The sequence below is a fragment of the Portunus trituberculatus genome, chromosome 21 (genome assembly GCF_017591435.1).
Source record: "Portunus trituberculatus isolate SZX2019 chromosome 21, ASM1759143v1, whole genome shotgun sequence".
Classification (NCBI taxonomy): Eukaryota; Metazoa; Arthropoda; class Malacostraca; order Decapoda; family Portunidae; genus Portunus; species Portunus trituberculatus.
The window spans coordinates 16,027,034-16,049,533 of record NC_059275.1 but is presented as its reverse complement, the minus strand read 5'-3'; the positions used below and the strand labels follow the sequence as shown (position 1 = coordinate 16,049,533).

The 22,500-nt window shown below is 42.1% G+C and overlaps 1 protein-coding gene across 2 annotated transcripts in view; it reads right to left on the bottom strand.

Annotated features, from left to right (window-relative positions):
* The window catches only part of LOC123506873 (GTP-binding protein Di-Ras2-like), a 161,946-nt gene that overhangs the window by 6,629 nt on the left and 132,817 nt on the right, over positions 1 to 22,500 (bottom strand). For both annotated transcript variants that reach the window (XM_045259237.1, XM_045259238.1), the window contains 2 exons: positions 18,326 to 19,519; positions 9,321 to 9,510 (listed from right to left, as the gene is read on the bottom strand). In XM_045259237.1, the coding sequence (XP_045115172.1) occupies positions 9,321 to 9,510; positions 18,326 to 18,768 (633 nt within the window). In that variant the 5' untranslated portion in view covers positions 18,769 to 19,519. The remainder of the gene's footprint in view (positions 1 to 9,320; positions 9,511 to 18,325; positions 19,520 to 22,500) is intronic.

Sequence of the window (22,500 nt, the reverse complement as noted above, 5' to 3'; positions counted from 1 at the left end):
AAAAGAAGAAAAGATGGTTGGAGGAGGAGGAGGAGGAGGAGGAGGAGGAGGAGGAGGAGGAGGAGGAGGAGGAGGAGGAGGAGGAGGAGGACAGGAGCAAGAACAAAAACAAGAAGAACTAGAAAAGAACAAGAACAAGAAGAAAAGTACAAAAACAAGAACAAGAACAAGTAAAAGCAGGATAAAAAAGAACAATAACAAGAATCAGGAACAGAAAAAAGAACAGCAACAAATAAAAAATGAAACAACAACAACAAGATGAGGATGATGATGATTACTATACAGACCACAATGATAACTCCCACCATCACCACTATCACCACCACCACTACCACCACCACCACCACCACTATCACCACCATCACTACCACAACCACCACCACTACCACAACCAACACCACCACAACAACTATCACCACCACTATCACCACCACTATCACCACCACCACTACCACAACCACCACTACCACCACCACTACCACAACCAACACCACCACAACAACTATCACCACCACTACCACAACCACCACCACTATCACCACCACCACAACCACAACCACCACCACTACCACAACCATCACCACTACCACAACCAACACCACCACAACAACTATCACCACCACTATCACCACCACCACCACCACTATCACCACCACCACTACCACCACCACAACCACAACCACCACCACTACCACAACCACCACTATCACCACCACCACTACCACAACCACAACCACCACCACCATCACCACCACTATCATCACCACCACCACCACCACCACCTTTCGTTAATTCTTTCAAGTCTTTTTGAGAAACTGCAGTTCCAGTGGGCCTTTTCTTTTTTTTCTAATATTTTGTTGTCCTTGCCAGTTCTCCCTCTTGCATAAAAAAAAAAAACCACTACCACCACCACCACCACCACCACCACCACCACGACTACAAACTCATGATGAAAACCCACAAACCCACCACATGATTCTCACAAAACACCCCCATCAACCCTGCCCCCCCTACCGTTCCTCTTGCTCCTCCCTGTTCCCTCTTTCACTTCCCGCCTCACCTCTCACCTCAGCTCAGTCCGCTAAACTTTTGTGTATCCCGGAGTTTGCATACAATCTTTCCACGCACGCTGCAGCAAAACTTTGGGAGACACTGGTGCATTTAGTCCTGTCTTGTTGCTCATTCACGAGAGAGAGAGAGAGAGAGAGAGAGAGAGAGAGAGAGAGAGAGAGAGAGAGAGAGAGAGAGAGAGAGAGAGAGAGAGACATATTTTCATCATCAGACTTAAATCACAGTGAAGGTTTAAAAGGACAAATTCTCGATAAGAGGTTCTGTGATCCTATATGACACAAAATTAATCCTGGAAAAAAAAAAACTTTGATGTTATTTTACTTATTTACAATGGAATATACAGATCAGTCAATGAATAAATAAATAAATACATAAATTATTTCGTGGCACCAAAATTTCCATACTAATGTGATTGATATTTGATGTTTTTTTCCTTTATTTGATAAGTTTTTTTTTATTCTATACGATTACCATCTACAAAACAAATAAATAAATGAATAAAATACCAATCTACTACTTATTCAATTCATAAATACTTTATTTTCTAACGTGAACTGTATCCCTCTGTCCAAATACCCGGAAAATTGTACAGTCTAAATATTCACCCACATATAGTTCTCGTTATTGAAGTTATATCACGCTCGAAATATAGAACAAATTAAAGAAACGAACATTCCGTCAACCAGTAATACATTGATACTTAAACACAAATAATAGCCCTAGAAAACACCATAATAGATCGTTTACTCACCCATACACCCATTTACTCTCCAATCTCTCCATTTACATTTATTGCTTACTCAATTTCACGAGAGAATTGAACTGGGAAACACACACACACACACACATACACAAGGCTTCGATTCCCGTTTTCTTCACATAACCAGCGGTGGATATAACAGTTTTCCCTTCTCGTGCCAGTGTTACCTTCAGCCCTTCTCTTAAGACCACTGAATAAACAGGGCTGTCCACGGGCTATTTGTGTTCAGGGCTCGCTAGGTAAGGGCTCACATTAAAAGGGCTGCCACTCAAGACTGGTTTTAATATTCTTTAGAAAGTTCAAGGGTCGGGGAGACTAATCTATTCGCGTTTTCCTTTCGGCTAATCTCTTCGTTTTTTTTTTTTTTTCCTCATCGCTTCTCGCAGGATTCATGGAAGTGGAGAAAGTTTATCTATAGAAATGCAATTCGCGGATGATATTTGCATGTCTTATCAGGATACCAGGGACATTATTCTTTTTACTCTCTCTCTCTCTCTCTCTCTCTCTCTCTCTCTCTCTCTCTCTCTCTTCTTGTTAATAAAGTGATTTTTTTTTCATTTCTTTATCTTCTTTTCGTTTGCAGAGGAAATCACACAAAACTCAAAATTTCTTATCGTACACCAAATAATTCCCATTCTCTTCCATTCTCTTTATCTTTACTCACTTTTCACGAGTTGAATCGCGTATTTCTTTTTATCCTTTGTTCATTTCTTTCTTTCTCTCCATTCGTTTACAGTGGAAGCCAAACAGAGCATTTCATATTTGTTCTCTCTCTCTCTCTCTCTCTCTCACACACACACACACGCACACACACATTCTTACCCTCACCCTTACTCAATCAAGATCTTCTCCCTCTCCTCTTCCCTCACTTATACCAACTTCTCCCTGCTCCTGCCCTGAATCCCTTACATTCCTTACCCTAATATCCCTTACCCTCCTTTTCCCAACCCTCCCCAACCCTCACCGCCCCTAAACCCTCCCAGCACCTCTCCTTCCTCTCCTTCCTCCAACTCCCCCCTTGCGTTCCAAACATAGCCCCTTCCAGCCCTCTTCCCTCCCCAACTTGTGAGGTATGATAAGCAGAGGCGTGACTCGGAGTTACAAAGGGCGTCATCCAATACTCATAATTGAAGTCAGCTGGGAGAGGAGGCAGGCAAAGGGAAGGAAGGAAGGCGGGGATAGGTTAGGGCGTGGCTGGCAGAGGTAAGGCAGGTGACGTATTGGGTAGTAATGGTGATGGTGGAGGTAGTGGAGACGTGGAAGTAAATGGGTGTGGCTAGTGAGTAAATAGTAATTGTGTGGGTTGTTAAAAGAGGCGTAGGTGACAAAGGCAGTGCTAGTTTTAGTGTGGCTAGTTGTAGGGATGGTATTATCAGTAGTATGGCTAGTAGAAGAGGTAATACTAGCTTAAATGTGGTTAGTTATGGTGGGACTAGTTGAGATATGGGTAGTACAAGTAGCAGGCGTATGAATAGTACAAGACATGTGGCTAGTACTAATGAGACTACTAAATTAGAAGTGTGGGTTACAGAAATATGCCTAAATATAGACAAGACTAGCAGGGAGGTGTGATTAGCAATGTTGTGGCTAGAAAAAGTTTAGTTATTGGTATTTTAGTAATGCTGAGACTAGGAAATAAGTATAGCTATTAGGACCATAACTAGAACAGTTATACCCAAAAATAATAAAAAAAGGGATTAATAATTAAAAAAAGACACGTAACCCAAAGAAAACAATAGATTACGACAGAGAAAGAGAGAATTAACAGAGAGACTAACTGGATCTCATCCTCCCAAAGCGTAGCTAGGAGAAGGAAGCGTCATTAGAGATGGAGAGAAAAATAAGTAAATAACGTAACCAAAACAAGAAGAAAAATGGACAAAACAGAAAGAAAGAAACAATAAACAAATAGACTAACTGACTGCATTTCTTTATTGGCATCAGACTAAACTAGAATAAAGAAACAAAAATATAAAAACTGGAGAAAAAAAAAAACAGAAGAAAAATGAGCTAGACAAATTTAAAAGAGAGAGAGAGAGAGAGAGAGAGAGAGAGAGAGAGAGAGAGAGAGAGAGAGAGAGAGAGAGAGAGAGAGAGATAAACTAACCAACTCCATCCCTTTATACGCAACAATAAGAAACAGATATAGATAGAAAAGATGGAAAGAAAGAAAAAAGAAATAATGAAGCCAATACGAGAAGGAAAAAATAGCTAAACGAACGTAAAGAGAGAGAGAGAGAGAATTAAGAGACAAACCAACCAACTGCATCATCTCATAGGTAAGAATAAGAAGCAGACATACAAACAGAGAAGACGGAAAGAAAAAGAAAGATAAATAGTATAGCCGAAAAAAGAACTAGACAGATTTAAAGAGAGAGAAAGGGAGAGAGAGAGAGAGAGAGAGAATTAAGAGATAAGCTAACAAACTGCATCTCTTCACACGTAGCTATAAGAAAAAAAAGATACAAACAGAGAAGATGGAAAGGAAAAACAAATGAATAACGTAACCAATACAAAAAGAAAAGATGAGGTAGACAAATTTAAAGAGAGAGAGAGAATTAGGAGATGAAATAACCAACTGCATCTCTTCATAAATTGCAATAACAAACAGAGATACAGATAGAGTCACCACAACAACCAGGTCACAAGGAACAGGGAGGTGGGCAGAGGAAGGTCAGGCAAGGAAGACAAGGAAGGGGGAGGGCAATAAAGAGGAGAGGCAAGGATGGAGGAGGGCAATAAAGAGGAGAGGCAGATTACTACGTTGTTTATGAGCGTAGTGAGGGACGCGAATCATTAGCTTATGAAACGGAAAGTCAACAGAACGAGAGAGAGAGAGGGGAAGAGTAAATTAAATGGAGTACTTGCTGGAAGAGAGAGAGAGAGAGAGAGAGAGAGAGAGAGAGAGAGAGAGAGAGAGAGAGAGAGAGAGAGAGAGAGAGAGAGAGAGAGTGTAAATTAAATGGAGTACTTGCTGGAAGAGAGAGAGAGAGAGAGAGAATAATCTTGATCTCATCCACCTTCTTCATCTTCCTCCTCCTTCGTCTCCTTCTCCTCTTCTTCTTCTTCCTCCTCCTCCTCCTCCTCCTTCCCCTCCTTCTCAATCTGCTCCAGCTCCTCTTCACATTGGTTGCCACGGAGAGAGAGAGAGAGAGAGAGAGAGAGAGAGAGAGAGAGAGAGACGTTACTAGGGCGAGGTTATTCACCCTCATTATTATTACCAAGAACACCTTATACTCCCTTCCCTTTAGTTGTTGTTGTTGTTGTTGTTGTTGTTGTTGTTATTACTGCAAGGTCGTTTTATTACCAACCAACTAGAAATCATAAGCTAATTCTTCCCCTGTAGTAGTAGTAGTAGTAGTAGTAGTAGTAGTAGTAGTAGTAGTAGTAATAGCACTAGCAGCAGGAGTAGCAGTATTAGTAATAACAGCAGCAGCAGTAATGAATGAGTCTACATCACAATAAACAATAAACATAAGCACATCCTAATTAACCTAACCCACACACCGCTGGAAACTGCACGTCCACTAATTATACATTTTGCTGCAGTGTCCCTTGGAAAGAAAAATGTAAAGAAAACGAGAACACTTTTAATTCTTGATAATTAGACTCAATTTACTGACGAGAATAACATAAAGGCAATTACTTCTTTATACATCAACTATTCTATTACTATTACTATTAATATTACTATTATTTTTATTATTACTATTATTATTACGCCAGCCAGTGTATCCAGTTTCCTTGTAACGTGACCTGCGCTTATTAACGAGAGAGAGAGAGAGAGAGAGAGAGAGAGAGAGAGAGAGAGAGAGAGAGAGAGAGAGAGAGAGAGACAAAAACATCCAAAAATTCGCGAAAATAAACCAAAACAACATATCAGAGATAGATAGAGAGAGAGAGAGAGAGAGAGAGAGAGAGAGAGAGAGAGAGAGAGAGAGAGAGAGAGAGAGAGAGAGAGAGAGAGGGGTGCAGTATTGTCCCAGGGCCTCATAAGAGCGTCACCTGTAATGCTGCCTAATCTGCGCAACACTAAGGAGCGCCAATGAAGAGAAAAGGATTACCGAGCTGTAAGAAATTGGTTATACTAGCGCACCCTCCTCCTCCTCCTCCTCCTCCTCCTCCTCCTCCTCCTCCTCCTCCTCCTCCTTCTCATCCTCCTCTTCCTTCTCTTCTTCTTTTCCTTCGACTTTTTTCTATTTTTTTCCTTCTTTTCTGTTTATCATATTCTTTTCTTCATCTTTTTCTCTTCTTTCTTAGTATTTCTCTTTTTATCGTCTTTCTCTCTCTCTTCTTCCTTCGTCTTTTTTTCTTTCTTTGTCTTTTTCTCTTTTCTTTTTCTCCTTTTCTCCGTCTTCTTCTCTTCCTTTGTTTTATCTCTTTTTTGTTTGTTTCTCTTCTTTCTCCTCTTATTTTTTCTTTTATAATTTTTTTCCTTCCTTCTTCTTCCTTTTTTTTATTTTCCATCTTCCCTTTTTCCTCCTACTCCTCTTCTTCTTCTTCCTATTCATCCTCCTTTCCTTCCTTTTCCTACTTAATCTTCTCTCTCTCTCTCTCTCTCTCTCTCTCTCTCTCTCTCTCTCTCTCTCTCTCTCTCTCTTCTCCTTTTAACTTTATTCCTCAATTCTCATCAAACTTCATTTTTGGTCATTTTCTCTCTCCGCCTCATTCATTTTGTCTTCTTCCCTTTTCCACTTTCCTTTTTTCATATTTTCTCCCCTTCCTCCTCCTCCTCCTCCTCCTCCTCCTCCTCTATTATATCTTATTCCTCATCCTTGATAATTTCTTCTCTCTCACTCTTCTATATGCGACATTATTAGTTTCTTCCTGATCTTCTTTTCCTTTTTCCTTCTTCTTTTTCGCCTTCTTCTTCTTCTTCTTCTTCTTCTTGTCCTTCCTTCTTTCCTTTTTCATATTCTAACCTTTTACTCTCCTTTCCTTTCATCTCTTATAGGATTACTTCATATATCTTATTTCTCTCTCTCTCTCTCTCTCTCTCTCTCTCTCTCTCTCTCTCTCTCTCTCTCTCTCTCTCTCTTGGAACCTTCCTCTAATTAATCATTTTTGCTATTAACCTGTCTATTTTTTTCTCGCGTCATTATTATTTCTTTCTCCTTTTCCTGCTTCGTCAAAACCGTGCTGTAATTTATTTTTCACTTAATTATCTTTTTATAACGCAAGGCTTCTTCTTCTTCCTTCTTTTATCCCCCGTCTTTTATTCTCTTCCTATTGTTCCCGCATTTACTTCAATCTCTCTCTCTCTCTCTCTCTCTCTCTCTCTCTCTCTCTCTCTCTCTCTCTCTGTGTGTGTGTGTGTGTGTGTGTGTGTGTGTGTGTGTGTGTCTTCTTGCGCTTAACTTTTATTACATTCACCTTTCTCCTTTTCCTTTTGTTCTTAAAGTTTCTTCCTCCTCCTTCTCCACCACCTCCTCCTCCTCTTCCTCCTCTTCCTCCTTCTCCTCCTCCTTCTCCTCCTCTACCTTCATCTCATCCTCCCTCTGTACCATTATCTTAATCCACCAGCACCTCCACCACCACCACCACCACCACCTCCTCTTGTGATAACCCCAGCAATTCAACGCAAAACAAAAGGAAACACAAGAACAAAGACAACAGCCAGACAACACAAAGACCGCAGCTGCAGGTGTATTGCGAGCACCAGGCTAATTAGGAGGTCGCGAGTCACCTGTCTCACCTGCGCTCACCTGTACGAGGGAAGGGAGGGAGGAAAAAGGGATGAGGGGATGAGGGAAGGTGCTAGGTTATCAAGAGGTCAACTTTGAGGGGGGGTTATTGGGGTAGGGGTGGAGGGAGGTTAGGTAATAAAAAAGAAGAGATACTTACGCAATGAGTTTTTTTTTTTTTATTTGTATTGTTAGTTGAAGGATTGGGTGGTGGTGGTGGTGGTGGTGGTGGTGGTGGTGGTGGTGGTAGTGGTGGTGATATTTTTTTTCTTTTTATTCTTTTTGTTGTTGTTCTTGTTGCCGATGTTCTTATTGTTGTTATTGTTGCTATCGTTGTTGTTGTTGTTGTTGTTGTTGTTGTTGTTGTTGTTAATGATTAAGAGCGGTATTCTTGTCATCACTACTATTACTACTATCATTGTCATCATCATCATCATCATCATCATCATTCTTTTGTCATTTCTACTTCGCCAACTCCCGCACTTACGAATATTACGTCGAGAGAGAGAGAGAGAGAGAGAGAGAGAGAGAGAGAGAGAGAGAGAGAGAGAGAGAGAGAAACACCTACTCGAACACACACTAAAAGACCCACCAACCCACACAATCACATTAATCATTAACCAGGCTTTCACATACAACGTTCGCCTTGCCTCACCCCACACTGGACACCCTTTCTCAACGCCACTCACTTCAACTCGTGTGGATGTAAAAGAAATCTATTATTAATGACTATGATAACAAGACGAGGTAATGGACGGCCCTGAAAGAAACATCACGACTCATTATGCCTTTGTTGATTGGCTGGCTATCGTTCATAATGGTTGCAAAGGGGCCCCGGTCATTGGTTACTGATGATAATAGTAATAAGGTCTAATGAAGGCTGTAATTATATTGACAGGGCAGGAGTAATAGTGGTAATAGTCTCTCTCTCTCTCTCTCTCTCTCTCTCTCTCTCTCTCTCTCTCTTGTTTTTGTTCTTGTTGCTGGATGTTTGTCTAGCTTTTTCCTCTCCATCTGTCAGTTTGTTATGGTGCTTTTATGGTCATGCTGTCTGTCTCCCTGTCTGTTTTGTTCCTGTGGGAGGTGAAAGAATGCTGGTGCTGGGAGGAGCACTATTACTACTACTACTACTACTACTACTACTACTACTACTACTACTACATTTTTCCCTGTCACACGTTTTACCTTTGTTTTGATATAATTAATAAAGTTGCTTCACATAATAAAACATAAAAGGAAATTTAATATTGGCACTAACTACCTACACAGCCCAGCCACACACACACACACACACACACACACACACACACACACACACACACACACACACACACACACACACACACACACACACACACACACACACACACACACACACACACACACACACACACACACACACACACACACACACACACACAAATACTGAAACAAGGACCACACGAATTCATTTCAGTCTCACAGTGTACACTCGCGCCACCAAATAAACACAAACCAGGTGAATACAACCAGGTAAACACGCGGCAAACTTTTCAGTCTCCCATAAAATACTTTATAGGAGCGACATATTGAGCGACCTCTCTCTCTCTCTCTCTCTCTCTCTCTCTCTCTCTCTCTCTCTCTTGTACATTTGACCCTTCTCCTACATGCATAAAATAAAAATTAGCTGATTTATTGACTAACTAACTCATTAACTCACTAACTATTAACCACTGACCTCTACCATTCACCAGACATGACACGTGACAACCACCACCACCACCACCACCACCATCACCACCACTCACGCCACTCACGCCACTCACCTCAGGGATCGGCTCGCGGTCACTCGGCGGCGTCTGTGATCGGTAAGTAGATCGTGTTTTGCTGTACGCTGACGACTGCCGCTTGAGACTCGAGTCCTCCCCTTGCGGAACCTTGCCGATCTGAAGAAATGTCCTGAAGATCTCCTTGATGTGCAGGTTCTCCTTCGCCGAACACTCAATGACGCGGCACCTACGGGGAACAAGTGACGTTAGCCCATAAGAGCATAAAAACACAAGGGAAGCTCCAGGAAGTCATTAGGCATACTTGTTGCTGTCACCCATCCAAGTATTAACCACTCGAATACCATGACGCGTTTCCATATTCATTCTGCTGACTATTTGGTGAGTTTATACAGACAGCTTCACAAACTTCCGTGGGGATTAAAATAGTGACAACTTTGGCCATTAATCCTCTGACCTCCATAGACCCTTCCTAATGTCAATAAAATGGTCTAATTCTATCCAAATCTCGAGGTAAAAATGTGTCCCAGTATTGAAGGGGTTAACCAGATCCAGTGCTGTTTGACCTCACTGACACGAGAATGGGGTTTAGATGAAGAGTCAATGGGTTCGTGGGGTGGTGGGTTACGTGGTGTTCTGTATGCAATGTGAAGGGGTTGGCGTGGTTATCTAGCTGTAGCATAAAGGATTGGAGTCATGTTCGTGGTGTTGTGTAACTGTGTCTGTCTTTGTTGTAGATGAGTTTTAGTGGATGTTTGTGTAGTGGTGGTGGTGGTGGTGGTGGTGGGTGTGTGTGTGTGTGTATGTGTGCATCAACATGGCGTGTTTTGACTTCACAGACTGCAATTTGTCTTTCCTCTGTCTCTCTCTCTCTCTCTCTCTCTCTCTCTCTCTCTCTCTCTCTCTCTCTCTCTCTCTCTCTCTCTCTCTCTCTCTCTCTCTCTCTCTCTCTCTCACATGATATCTATTTGACTCACTTTATGACAGTCAGACTTACATCCCCACCCTCTCCCTCACCTTGACATGCACTTTTCCGTGACCGTGTTGGCTGTGTGTCATAACAATTCACAGCATTTCACGAACCGTCACGACATCACACACACACACACACACACACACACACACGATTCTTGGACAACACCGCATTCTCTCCCAGTAATTTTCCTTCATGACACGCACGAGAATGACCAGGAAGTAATCAGAGGCTGTCGATCAAATGAAAACCAGCATCATTTTCTTCAATACCGTGGTGGAGTTTTAAAAGGTTGTAAGGTCGAGGGGCATTGACGCCACACTCCCACAGACGCAGGCAATATCCTTGTGTTTTAAGCTTATGAGCACGCTTTGTCCATCCCGCTGACCATTACGTTAAAAGGAAAGTGCGAAGGTGTTTTAACAAGATTGGCTCTGAAATGAAGTGTAAATCATTTTTATATTATTAAGTCAATGAGCTTCTTTTCTAGGAAGTGGGAATATTTGAAATTATTTACATTTGATGATGCAAAACGACCTACAGGATTACGTATGTTGTTTTTTTTTCCTTTTGTCTTATGCGTGGGATGAAAAATGTTTCAAATGTTTTAAATGTTTCACCTGGATTTTCAACGGTGGCATGTGAGGCAGACTATCATTCTGGATATACAAGACGTCTACTTTCAAACCACACAAATCCTCTCGAACAAAAAATCCTTAAGAATCAAGTTTACGAAGGTGTTTTACTTTTTTGTCAGATTGTTTAGACGTTGTGAGTCGACCTATTATAGTTTCGGACACACGAGGACCTTTGACTTCAAGAAACACATAAAAAAAAAAAAAAAGGAATTAAACATACAAGGTTTCATACTGGACACGTAACCTAACCTAACCTATGACCAACCTAAACTAACCTAATCTATCCAATTTAACCTAACATAATGTAACTTAACCTAACCTAGTCTCCCTTTACCTAAACTAACCTAACCTAACTTAACCTAGTCTAACCTTACCTAACTTAACCTAGTCTCATATAACTTAGACTGAGAATAAGTCAAGCTGTCTAATATTACCTGAACGAACCTCGCTTCTTTCTGTCTCTCTCTAAGGACACACTGAGCTCTAATGAAAAAAGTGTGTCACTCCCAAAGCACTGAGTTAACGAGGGTTGTCAGGTGACCCTTTCATGAAGCTGACCTGACGCCACCCACGCCAAGGTCACGAGAGAGCAAAAAAGAAAAAGAGATAAAAAAAAAGAAAAATTTTGCAGGGAAAAAATGTGCGTGTGGAGGAAAAGACTTGAAATCATTATACTGAAGGAAATTATAGACTTGCCCTCGAGACGGGAAGTGAGAGAGAGAGAGAGAGAGAGAGAGAGAGAGAGAGAGAGAGAGAGAGAGATTTGAGCAACTAAATACCACCTCCCATCTCTCTCTCTCTCTCTCTCTCTCTCTCTCTCTCTCTCTCTCTCTCTCTCTCTCTCTCTCTCTCTCTCCAACTCACCAACCTCACCACGACCAACCAACTTCACCAACTCCATCCTTCCATTAAGCCCCATTAACACCTCTCCTCTTCCACTCCTCTCCCTCTCCTCTCCCTCGCAAAAGGTTCACTGCAGCACCTCCCCATCCCTACCACCTAACACCCTTCCAACACCCCCAACACCCTGTCACTCACTGGAAATGGGATCAGATCGCCTTTACCTCACGAAAACCGAGGGGAAAGGGGATTGAGAGGCAGAGGGAGGCGGGGCTTAAGGTTTTGGGATCGAGTCTGGAGAAGTATTGAAGGACTGAGGGGATTAAGGTAAGGGGAGGAAGGGGGGTGTTGAGGAATGTTGGGGAAGGGTTGTGGTATTCATAGGCAGTGTTTGTTTGAGTTTGTTTGAGTTTTTATCCTTTTTATTGTGGGTGTTGATGTTGGTTGTGGAGTTGGGGGATGAGGTGACATAAGGCTGTGGTGTTTGTTTATTTCAATCTCTCTCTCTCTCTCTCTCTCTCTCTCTCTCTCTCTCTCTCTCTCTCTCTCTCTCTCTCTCTCTCTCTCTACTTTTGTTTGAATCTATTACTTCTACTACTACTACTACTACTACTACTACTACTACTACTACTACTAATAATAATAATAATAATAATAATAATAATGATGATGATAACAATAATAATAATAATAATGGAGGAGGAGATGAAAAGAAACTCAGGTCCAGGGAGGTATTTTCGTCTCCTTCAACTTGTCTGAATGTCTGAACAATAATAATAATAATAATAATAATAATAATAATAATAATAATAATAATAATAATAATAATGGCAATACAGACGCAGAACAGCAATCAGGTTTCCTAGTCAATCACGGCCCCTAGTTTTCCTCCACCTATTTATTCCAATCAACTCTAATTGCACCTGTGTTTTAATTATTGTATTACCAACCCCACTCTCACCACCACCACCACCACCACCACCACCACCACCATCACCTCCGCCACCACTACTACTACTACTATTACGACCATCAACAAAATACGCACACTTTTACTATTACTACCATTGCCCTCTTGTTTTTCTTCCTCCTTTCCCTTAATCATCATCATCATCATTTACTATTATTACTACTACTACTACTACTAATACTAATACTACTGCTACTCTACTACTATTACTACTACTGCTACTACTACTACAACTACTATTACTACTACTACTACTACTACTACTACTACTACTACTACTACTACTACTACTACTACTACTACTACTACTACATCTGCCTTTTTATAAAATAGCAATCGACTACACACACACACACACACACACACACACACACACACACACACAGTTGCTTCATCTCATCTCTATTATTCCAACATGATTCCTCTTTCACTCGCTTGATTAACTAAATATTTCGCAAACATGAACCGTGATCTGACAACGGAGGAGGAGGAGGAGGAAGAGGAGAAGGAGGAGGAGGAGGAGGAGGAGGAGGAGGAGGAGGAGGAGGAGGAGGACGACGAGAAAGCATGATAAGACACTGTAGGAAAGAAAAAACAAGAGACAGAAAAAGGAGAGGATAGAAAAATTATGAAGATGAAAGCAGTGGAAAAGAGAGGAAGGACAGGAGAGAAGGCGCCAGGAAAGATAGCGAAAGGATGGGAGAGGACAGGATTGGACAGTAGAGTATAGAAGAAAAGGACGGGGCGAGACATGGTGGAACAGGACAAGGCTGAACAGAACAAAGGAGAACAGAACAGTGACAGAACAAGAGAAGAAATGCAAAACAGGAACGGAAGAGAAAATGGAGATGAAAAAAAGAGAAGAGAGGAGTAAAAAAAGACACGATAGAAATATTTATACCACAAGGAAAATACAACAGGACATGTAATAATAAAACAGGAGCAAACGTGACACAGAAAGAAATGCAATAACGATGAGAAACTAAGAGGAAAAAGGAAGCAACGAATAATAATGACAAATAAAGACATGGAAACAAACACAAACACACACACACACACACATAAACGCACACACACACACACACACACACACACACACATGGAAATAATAATGAAGAATATAACACAAAGACGAAAAATTAAAAGAAAAATATTGTCTTTGTACACGAAAAGCTGGAGGAAAAATATCAAACAAAAATATGATAACAGAAATGAGAAAAAAGCTGAAAAAAATGGAAAATAAAAAATGGAAAGTTGTCTTTGCATAAACGGAAGGATGGAGAGAATATAAATGAACAGTAGTAATAATTTCATCACAGTGACACATGAACAGTGGCGCGAAATAAATGACGAATGCAAAATAGGAAAGAAACGTCAGCGTGAGATGGATGAATGAAAATAATGAGTGAATGAAATGAAAGAGAGCGACAAAGGTGACAAAAAATATACGAAAATAAAGCAAAACGACGATAAAAAGAAAAAAGAAAAGAGGAAAGTGTGTAGACTCACCATAACGTTTTATATTTACATACACACACACACACACACACACACACACACACACACACACACACACACACACACACACACACACACACACACACACACTTAATCAAAATAAATTCAAATGCAGAAAATTAAATAAATAACAGAAAATACACGTACATTTAATTAGAAAAAGATCATATATATAAAAAAAAACTACCGATGATGATGATGATGATGATGATGATGATGATGATGATGATGATAGCAATGACAATAATAATGATGATGATGATAATGATAATAATAATAATAATAATAATAATAATAATAATAATAATAATAATAATAATAATAATAATAATAATAGCAACAACAAACAACTATACTAACTACAATAATAACAACAACAACAACAACAACAACAACAACAACATCACCACCACCACCAACAACAACAACAAAAATCTAACGGCAGAAAGAATCCAAACACATTTTTCGAAACATTTTTTCATTTCAGACTCCAAAAAAAAAAAAAAAAAAAAAAATTACTCTTCAAGGTTATATTTTTTTCAAAACTTAATTATCAACTATTTTATTTCACTTTTATTTTCTTTTTTTTTCTGGACGACTTTTTATACATTCCTTTTTAACAGTTGAGGTTCTTTTTTTCTTTTTTTTTCTTTTTTTTTTCTTTGATATTTTTTTTTTTTTTTTACGAGGCAACCTGAACAAACATTTCGGATCCCAATGTTGTATTTTTTGCTCGAAATTTGAGACCAATTGATCTCTAGTAAAAGAATGGCGACCTCAATGTTCTTTTTTTCCAGAGAGAGAGAGAGAGAGAGAGAGAGAGAGAGAGAGAGAGAGAGAGAGAGAGAGAGAGAGAGAGAGAGAGAGAGAAAGAGGAAAAATGTGTAAAAATCGTTATCAAAGGATGTAAAATGGATAAAGTAAAACATTCTCTCTCTCTCTCTCTCTCTCTCTCTCTCTCTCTCTCTCATTCACTCATGCTATACTTTCAGTTCAATTTTCCTCTCTTTTGTTGTTCTTTCATCTTTCTTTCATAATTCCTCGCCTCTCATTTTCTCAATTTCCTTTCGCTTCTCATTTTCCTTTACAACTTTATTAATATTTTCTGGATTTACACTTATCTCTTTGCACAGGAGGAGGAGAAGGAGGAGGAGGAGGAGGAGGAGGAGGAGGAGGAGGAGGAGGAGGAGGAGGAGGAGGAGGAGGAGGAGGAGGAGAGAGGAGGAGAGGAGGAGGAGTGGTAGGAGGAGGAGGAGAAGAGAGAGAGAGAGGAGAGAGAGAGAGAGAGAGAGAGAGAGAGAGAGAGAGAGAGAGAGAGAGAGAGAGAGAGAGAGAGAGAGAGAGAGAGAGAGAGAGAGAGAGAGAGAGAGAGAGAGAGAGAGAGAGAGAGAGAGAGAGAGAGAGAGAGAGAGAGAGAGAGAGAGAGTCCCTGTGCTCCTCATTAGGTCTTGTTGCTTCTTAACTTCCTAACTAATATGGCAAAGGGACATGTCAGTCATCTAACTTTACTATTATTCTATTTTGAACATTTCAGGATCTCAGAGTAAGTAGATAATATTTACTTCCATTTTCTTATTTTAAAACTGGCCACTTGAAATGATTTTATGGACAAGTATATTTATTCATCTATATTTCCCTCTCCTCCTCCTTTTCCTCGTCCTCGTCCTCGTCATCTTCTTCCTCGTATCCTTCCACTCAGCACACATAATTGGTCTCTTTTTTGTGCAACCTGCAGGGCCGGTGGTCACTGAGAGGCAGGAAGAGGAGCTCGTTATCCAACATGTTTACCTCAACACACTGCTGGGATGTTATTATGGAAAGATTGCCTCGCATCTGACCTTCCCTCAGGAGCAGGAAGGGACGCGGCAGCAGCGGCCGTCAGACCAACATACACGATCGGAAACTGGCGGCGAGGGAAGGTTATAGATTTGTGTCCCCTGGCTTACTCGTTGGCCGTTGTGATCTTTGTTCTCGACTTTTGTGGCTTTGCAGGCATGGCGAGGCAAGGCGTGGCGAGGCAAGGCATCGCGCTTTGAGTACTGTGAGGAGTCAGTGTTGCGTCTCTCGGAGTGCTCCTCCACACCAGGAACATTAACAAGAAGACGAAGGAGAGAGCCGCCACCTGCACCGCGATTTTGAAGTCAGCGTGCCACAGAAATAACCTCTCCTGGAGGTGGACGAGCGGCAGCGCGGTAGCGGCTGTGAGGGAGGTGAGCAGGCCCATCACGCACGCCTCGGAGGTAGCGCCGTGGCCAGCCAGGTGCACTAGGTGAGGTTCCGCCCACATGTCGAACAGGAATGTACCCAGGTGAACCAGCACCTCCACGCCCACCTCGCCCCAGTACCTGCTCACCTGCCGCCCCAACAGGAGCAGCCTGGCGCCTATGTATACGAACCCGGCCAAGCGCAGGCCCAGCAGCAGGAACAGCAGCTTGGCTGTCAGGCGCGGGTTCTCGTCCGTCACCACGCCGCGGTAGTAGAGGCACGTCACGAGCAGACACGCCGCCCCTAGCAGGCTGTAGCCGCCAGCCATCACGCTGCGCGCCTTGCTGTCGGTGTCCACGTCGTCGAACACTTCGGGCAATAGAGTAAAGTCATCGCAGAGAAAACTGGAGGCGTTAAAGAGTCCGGCGGCCGTCATCATGAGCCAGAAGTAACAAGGCAGCTCCCTGGTGCCCCTCAGCGCCTGCAGTACAGTGTGCAGCACCGAGGCACTGGATTCCCGCCGCGAGTGTGTGTGCTCCTTCCTGTCGGCCGGCAGCAGCATCTCCATGGTGATGTACAGGAGCGGGTACAGGACGAGGGTGGACCAGAAGAAAGAGAGAGTCTCACAGAAGTTGAAGCCGTAGTCTTCCTGCAACCAGCGGTACAGCTTCAGGCCGCAGGCGCGGGCGAAGTAGCTGGCGGCGATGACGGCGGCATAGAGGATGCTGGTGTCCGCCGTGGTGAAGTGTTCCATCCAGAGCGGAATGAGCGCCACGTCCTGGGCGAACACTTCTCCAAGAGCGAACACGAGGCGTCCCACGAAGAGCAAAGACACTGATCTCCACGCCACGCCCATCACGAACATCTCCTCTCCCACCACCACCAGGATGCTGCCGCCCACGCCGAGTCCCAGAGGAGTGAGGGGGCCACCGCCAGACACGCTGAGGGCCAGGATACCAAGGAGCAGCGGGTATATCTCAGCGATGGAGAGCTGGAAGGCGAGGAGACCGTCAGGCAGCCCCATCACCCTCTTCACCTCGTGCTCGATGGCTGGATAATCGGGGCGGAGGTGAAGCAGCGCTTGCATGGCCGCCGCCGCTACGCACACCTTGAGGAACGCTGACACCATAGCAGGGAACACACGCCGCGAGGGATTTTGAAAAGAATGTGGAAAGTCGTCTTGAATGAAGAATTTTTGAAGGGATTCTTGAAGGCACGCTGTCGGGGCTGATCTGTGCCGAGGCGTGCTATGCTGTAAGTAACTGTGTACCAAGACCATCACGTACTTACTACTTTACTACTTATAATGCTCCGTGTCCTCTGAAGGCACAAGATGCAAACGTAAGACATATCCCCCAAGCCACATTAAATATCTGAAACACACACACACACACACACACACACACACACACACACACACACACACACACACACACGGAAAGCCTGTCCCTCACATCCTCCGCTGGCTGGGAAACACAAGAAGCAATCGGAGGAGTCATCAAGATCAAGATCAGAGGACGCATGGAAAATTACACTGCAGAAATACAACACGAGAGGGAAGATTAAGGAGACAACGCCAAACACAGGCAAAGATTGGAACGGCAAGGATTCATGGGTTTGTCTGTCCATCTGAAAACTAACCCAAGAAAAGATTGCAGAAACGCTAGAATGCTGCAGTAAAATACCAACTAAAATGAAAACTTCTATAAGATTCAGATTTTACTCCACAATTCCTGTTCTAGGGAAGGAAAAAAAAGGATAAATACACACACACAAAAAAAAATCAAATGAACACACTAAAACTATACATCTGTTCTCATAAACTTGTAAAGTCACCCTTGAAAAAAATTGCCTAAATGAAAAACGGGAATCCTATAATCGAAAACGGGCATCTGCTTACCTGAACCTCTGGAGCTCGCGGTAAATCCAGTCAGTGACATCCTCCTTGAACACCTGCCGCTCGATCTCCAGGTCCATCTTGTTCCCGGCAATCACAATGGGAATCTCCTCAAAGTCCGTCCTCTGCTCCTTGATCTCGCCGATAACTTGCCGCACTGTGTCGAAGGAATGCGCTTGGTCGATGGAGTAGACTATGAGAAAGGCGTGAGCGTTAGCGATCGACAAACGCCTCATTGCCGGGAACTGAAAATCGCCAGCGGTGTCCAGAATATCCACCTTGAGAGTAATGCGTCCGATCTCGTAGTCTCGGTTGTACAAATCCTCCACCGTGCTCTTGTACTTGTCCGTGTACTTGTTGTAGAGGAAGCGACTGATGATGGAGCTCTTGCCCACACCAGCGCCGCCTAAGAGCACCAGTCGGATTCTGTGCTCGTGGTCAGTCATGCCGGAGGAGGCAGAGGAGGTACACGGGACGTTGAGTGAGTGGGACAGGGTCGTACTGGTTTTGGGACGGTACTGGGAAATTTGGCTGGTATACTGTGGTGTTGAGGGGAATTGCCTGGTGTTGCGTGGCTTTTCTAAGGTGTCTAGGGTGTGTTGAAATAGGAAATAGAAGTTAACTTGTTGAGTGGTGAAGTATTAGGTACTAGGATGGCTAGAGTGCTCACTAACGTACTTGGAATAAAGAGAAAGAATGATTTACGGAAAAGGAGAGGTCAAGTACAAGGTAATATCGGAATAAGAGTATAAACTGATGGAAAGAGACACTAAGATTGCAAAAGTTCCAGATGCTGAAGACAGAGAAGCACAAAACAATAAGATACCAAGAAGGCCAGAAAGACACGATACAAGGCTTCCAGGTATCTGATCTATGAGACGACTTCGAGTAACGGGAACATGAACAATGAAAAGTTGGAAGGCAAGGAAAACGTGAAAGTGAAAGCCTCGATTCAGAAACCAATGGAGAGAATCACATTTAGAGATCAAAGGAACGATACTGAACTGACTATCAAACTTGGAGAATAAACGCTATATTCTCTGATACTGGGAGTGATATGTCTGAGGGTACACGTTTCTAAGAAGGATGGACACTTGTTACAGCGGTTGCCAGGGTTGTTGCGGGGCTGTAGGGGTTGTTAAGCACCTTTGTTCCAGGTACTGTCAATTAGTTGTGCTTCCTCTCATCTCTTGACACCTGGAAAGAAAGAGAAAATAGGTGTAGCATTACGCGAAGAAAATGTATCTTGTATTTATTTTATAACAGAAAGAATTAGGAAACTTTATGTATTTTAATTGTATTAATAAAAAGTCAACATTAGAAAAATTGAAAAATAGAAAAATAAAAAATAGCCAAATTAGAAGAAAATGGCAAAAACAGATGCATACACAGAGACAATGAAACAGACGGACACACAGACAAACAGACAGACAGATAGGAACACAAATTTTAGGGACAGAAAGGCAAACAAGCAGATAAAGAGGCTGAAAGATAGACAAGATAAATAAAACATCATAAACCACTCTCTCTCTCTCTCTCTCTCTCTCTCTCTCTCTCTCTCTCTCTCTCTCACACACACACACACACACACACACATACACACACATAGAAATTGAGTACGAGAGTTAAAAATGGAGAACAAACAGGAATCAAAGTAAACCAGAAAGAGCCTTGTTGCTGCTCGCTCTTCCCATTACACTTCATATAATAGTTGGAGGCTGGCTGGCGGGGACATCAAAGCCACCAAGATAGTCTCCCCTTCACAGCACAGTTTTCCCCATTCACACACCCCGAGCTGGTAACAAAAAAACGGAGGTGAATTACATCCCTCAAGAAAACGGAAGCCTTACTACGCGATGGCCTTTCACGTTTTCTCTCTCTCTCTCTCTCTCTCTCTCTCTCTCTCTCTCTCTCTCTCTCTCTCTCTCGTTTTAACTTGGTAAATGTGTTTCTGATTTTTTAAAGCAATTGCAAGGGAAACTGGTGTGTGTGTGTGTGTGTGTGTGTGTGTGTGTGTGTGTGTGTGTGTGTGTGTGTGTGTGTGTGTGTGTGTGTGTGTGTGTGTGTGTGTGTGTGTGTGTCCAACCAAAAAGTCCAATCAAATTACATTACGTTAAGTTGGGATGGGTGAGAATTAAGTTTAGGTTAGGCTAGGTTAGGTAAGGTTAGGTTAGGTTAGGTTAGGTTAGACAATATTTTTAACAGTGTTCATATCCCCGAAGTTCTTTTTGTACGTATCTCTATCCGTTGGTGCAGAACAATCCCTTAGAGGAGGAAGAGGAGGAGGAGGAGGTGGGGAAGGAGGTGTGGGCGATGTTCTGCTGGGAAGGTGTGTGGTTATTTTAGGTAGTGTGGTGGTGGTGGTGGGCAAGAGATCGAACCAGCGACCCATTAAGATCGACCTGCAGCTGTATGAGGAGGAGGAGGAGGAGGAGGAGGAGGAAGGGAGGAACAAGAGGAATGATGATGGTGATGATGATAATAATAACAACAACAGCAGCAGCAGCAGAGAGGAACGAAAAATCGAACGAGGAAGACGAGGAGATGAATGTTAATGAGAAGGAGGAAGAGAAAATGACGAGAAGGAGAAAGAAGAAGAGAAAAGGTAACAGACTGGAGAAGGGTCGACTAATGAGAGAGAGAGAGAGAGAGAGAGAGAGAGAGAGAGAGAGAGAGAGAGAGAGAGAGAGAGAGAGAGAGAGAGAGAGAGAGTGTGTGTGTGTGTGTGTGTGTGTGTATTAATATTCAAGGGAAGAACAGAATATCAAGTTTTCTTAAGAGGTCTCGAGACAATGGGACAACGCTTCGAACATACGCGGCGATGCTTCAAGATAGAGGACGAAGTTCGGAGATGCAATGCCTGCCACTTGAAGGAAATGAGAAATGAGATGACTCACTGGGAAGCCCTCAGGCAAATAATGAATGGCCAATGAGAGAGAGAGAGAGAGAGAGAGAGAGAGAGAGAGAGAGAGAGAGAGAGAGAGAGAGAGAGAGAGAGAGAGAGTAAAAATATTAAAAAATAACAAAAAAACAAACATCACTAAGAAAAAACACAAAAATATAGTAAATGAAGGAAAAGAGAGGAAACAAAACACGAAGAATCTACGAAAACGGAAACGTAATAATAAAATCAACAACAAAAAAATGAAAAAAAAAAAAAAAAAACACTAACTAAAAACAACACAAAGGAAAACAAAATCAATAAATGAAAAAAAAGAGACAAAAGATAAAAAAACAACAACAACAACAACAACAACAACAAGAAAAACAAAAACAAACTCTTCACAATGGCGCCTTTGAACACCACCATCGTACTGAAGCTGAAAAATTATTGTACTCCGTTTTGGCAATTTTGGACCCGATGCAGCAAATTGACCCAACTAACTAACCCAACTTTTATGAGCCCCTGGTAATGAGTTTGCTGTTAATTCACGAGGGTGACGAATGGAACGCGCTGTATTGCCACTCGCCACCCCCCAATAGCAAGATGAAAAGGAAACGTGTATATATTTGTGTTGCGACAGGCTCAGTTGGTCATTAGCTAGACTCTCTGAAGGTCACACGGTAAAGTTCACTAAATATTCGCTCCTTCATTTGCAAGAGTGTGTGTGTGTGTGTGTGTGTGTGTGTGTGTGTGTGTGTGTGTGTGTGTGTGTGTGTGTGTGTGTGTGTGTGTGTGTGTGTGTGTGTGTAAATATTCCCTCCTTCATTTGCAAGTGTGTGTGTGTGTGTGTGTGTGTGTGTGTGTGTGTGTGTGTGTGTGTGTGTGTGTGTGTGTGTGTGTGTGTGTGTGTGTTTAAGCTGTTACTGTTTTTTTTCTTTTCTTCTTTTTTTGTTACGTTTTTTTCTCTTACTTGCATATTTTTCTTCTCTTCTTTCTTCTTCTTCTTTCCATCTATTCCTGTTCTTTTTTTTTTTTATCCCGTATTGTTCTTTGTTTCTTTTATCTCCTTTTTTTTCCCTATCTTCTTTTTCTTTCTGTTCTTTTTTTTTTGTTCTTTGGTTCTTGGTTTACTGTTATTTTGTTTCTTCTTCTATTCTTCTTCTATTTTATTTAATTTTCTTTTTTCTTCTTCCATTCTATTCATTTTCTTCTATTCTTCTTCCATTCTATTCATTTTCTTTTTTCTTTAATTGTTTTCTTTTTCTCTCACCATTTTTTTTCTAATCATTTTCTT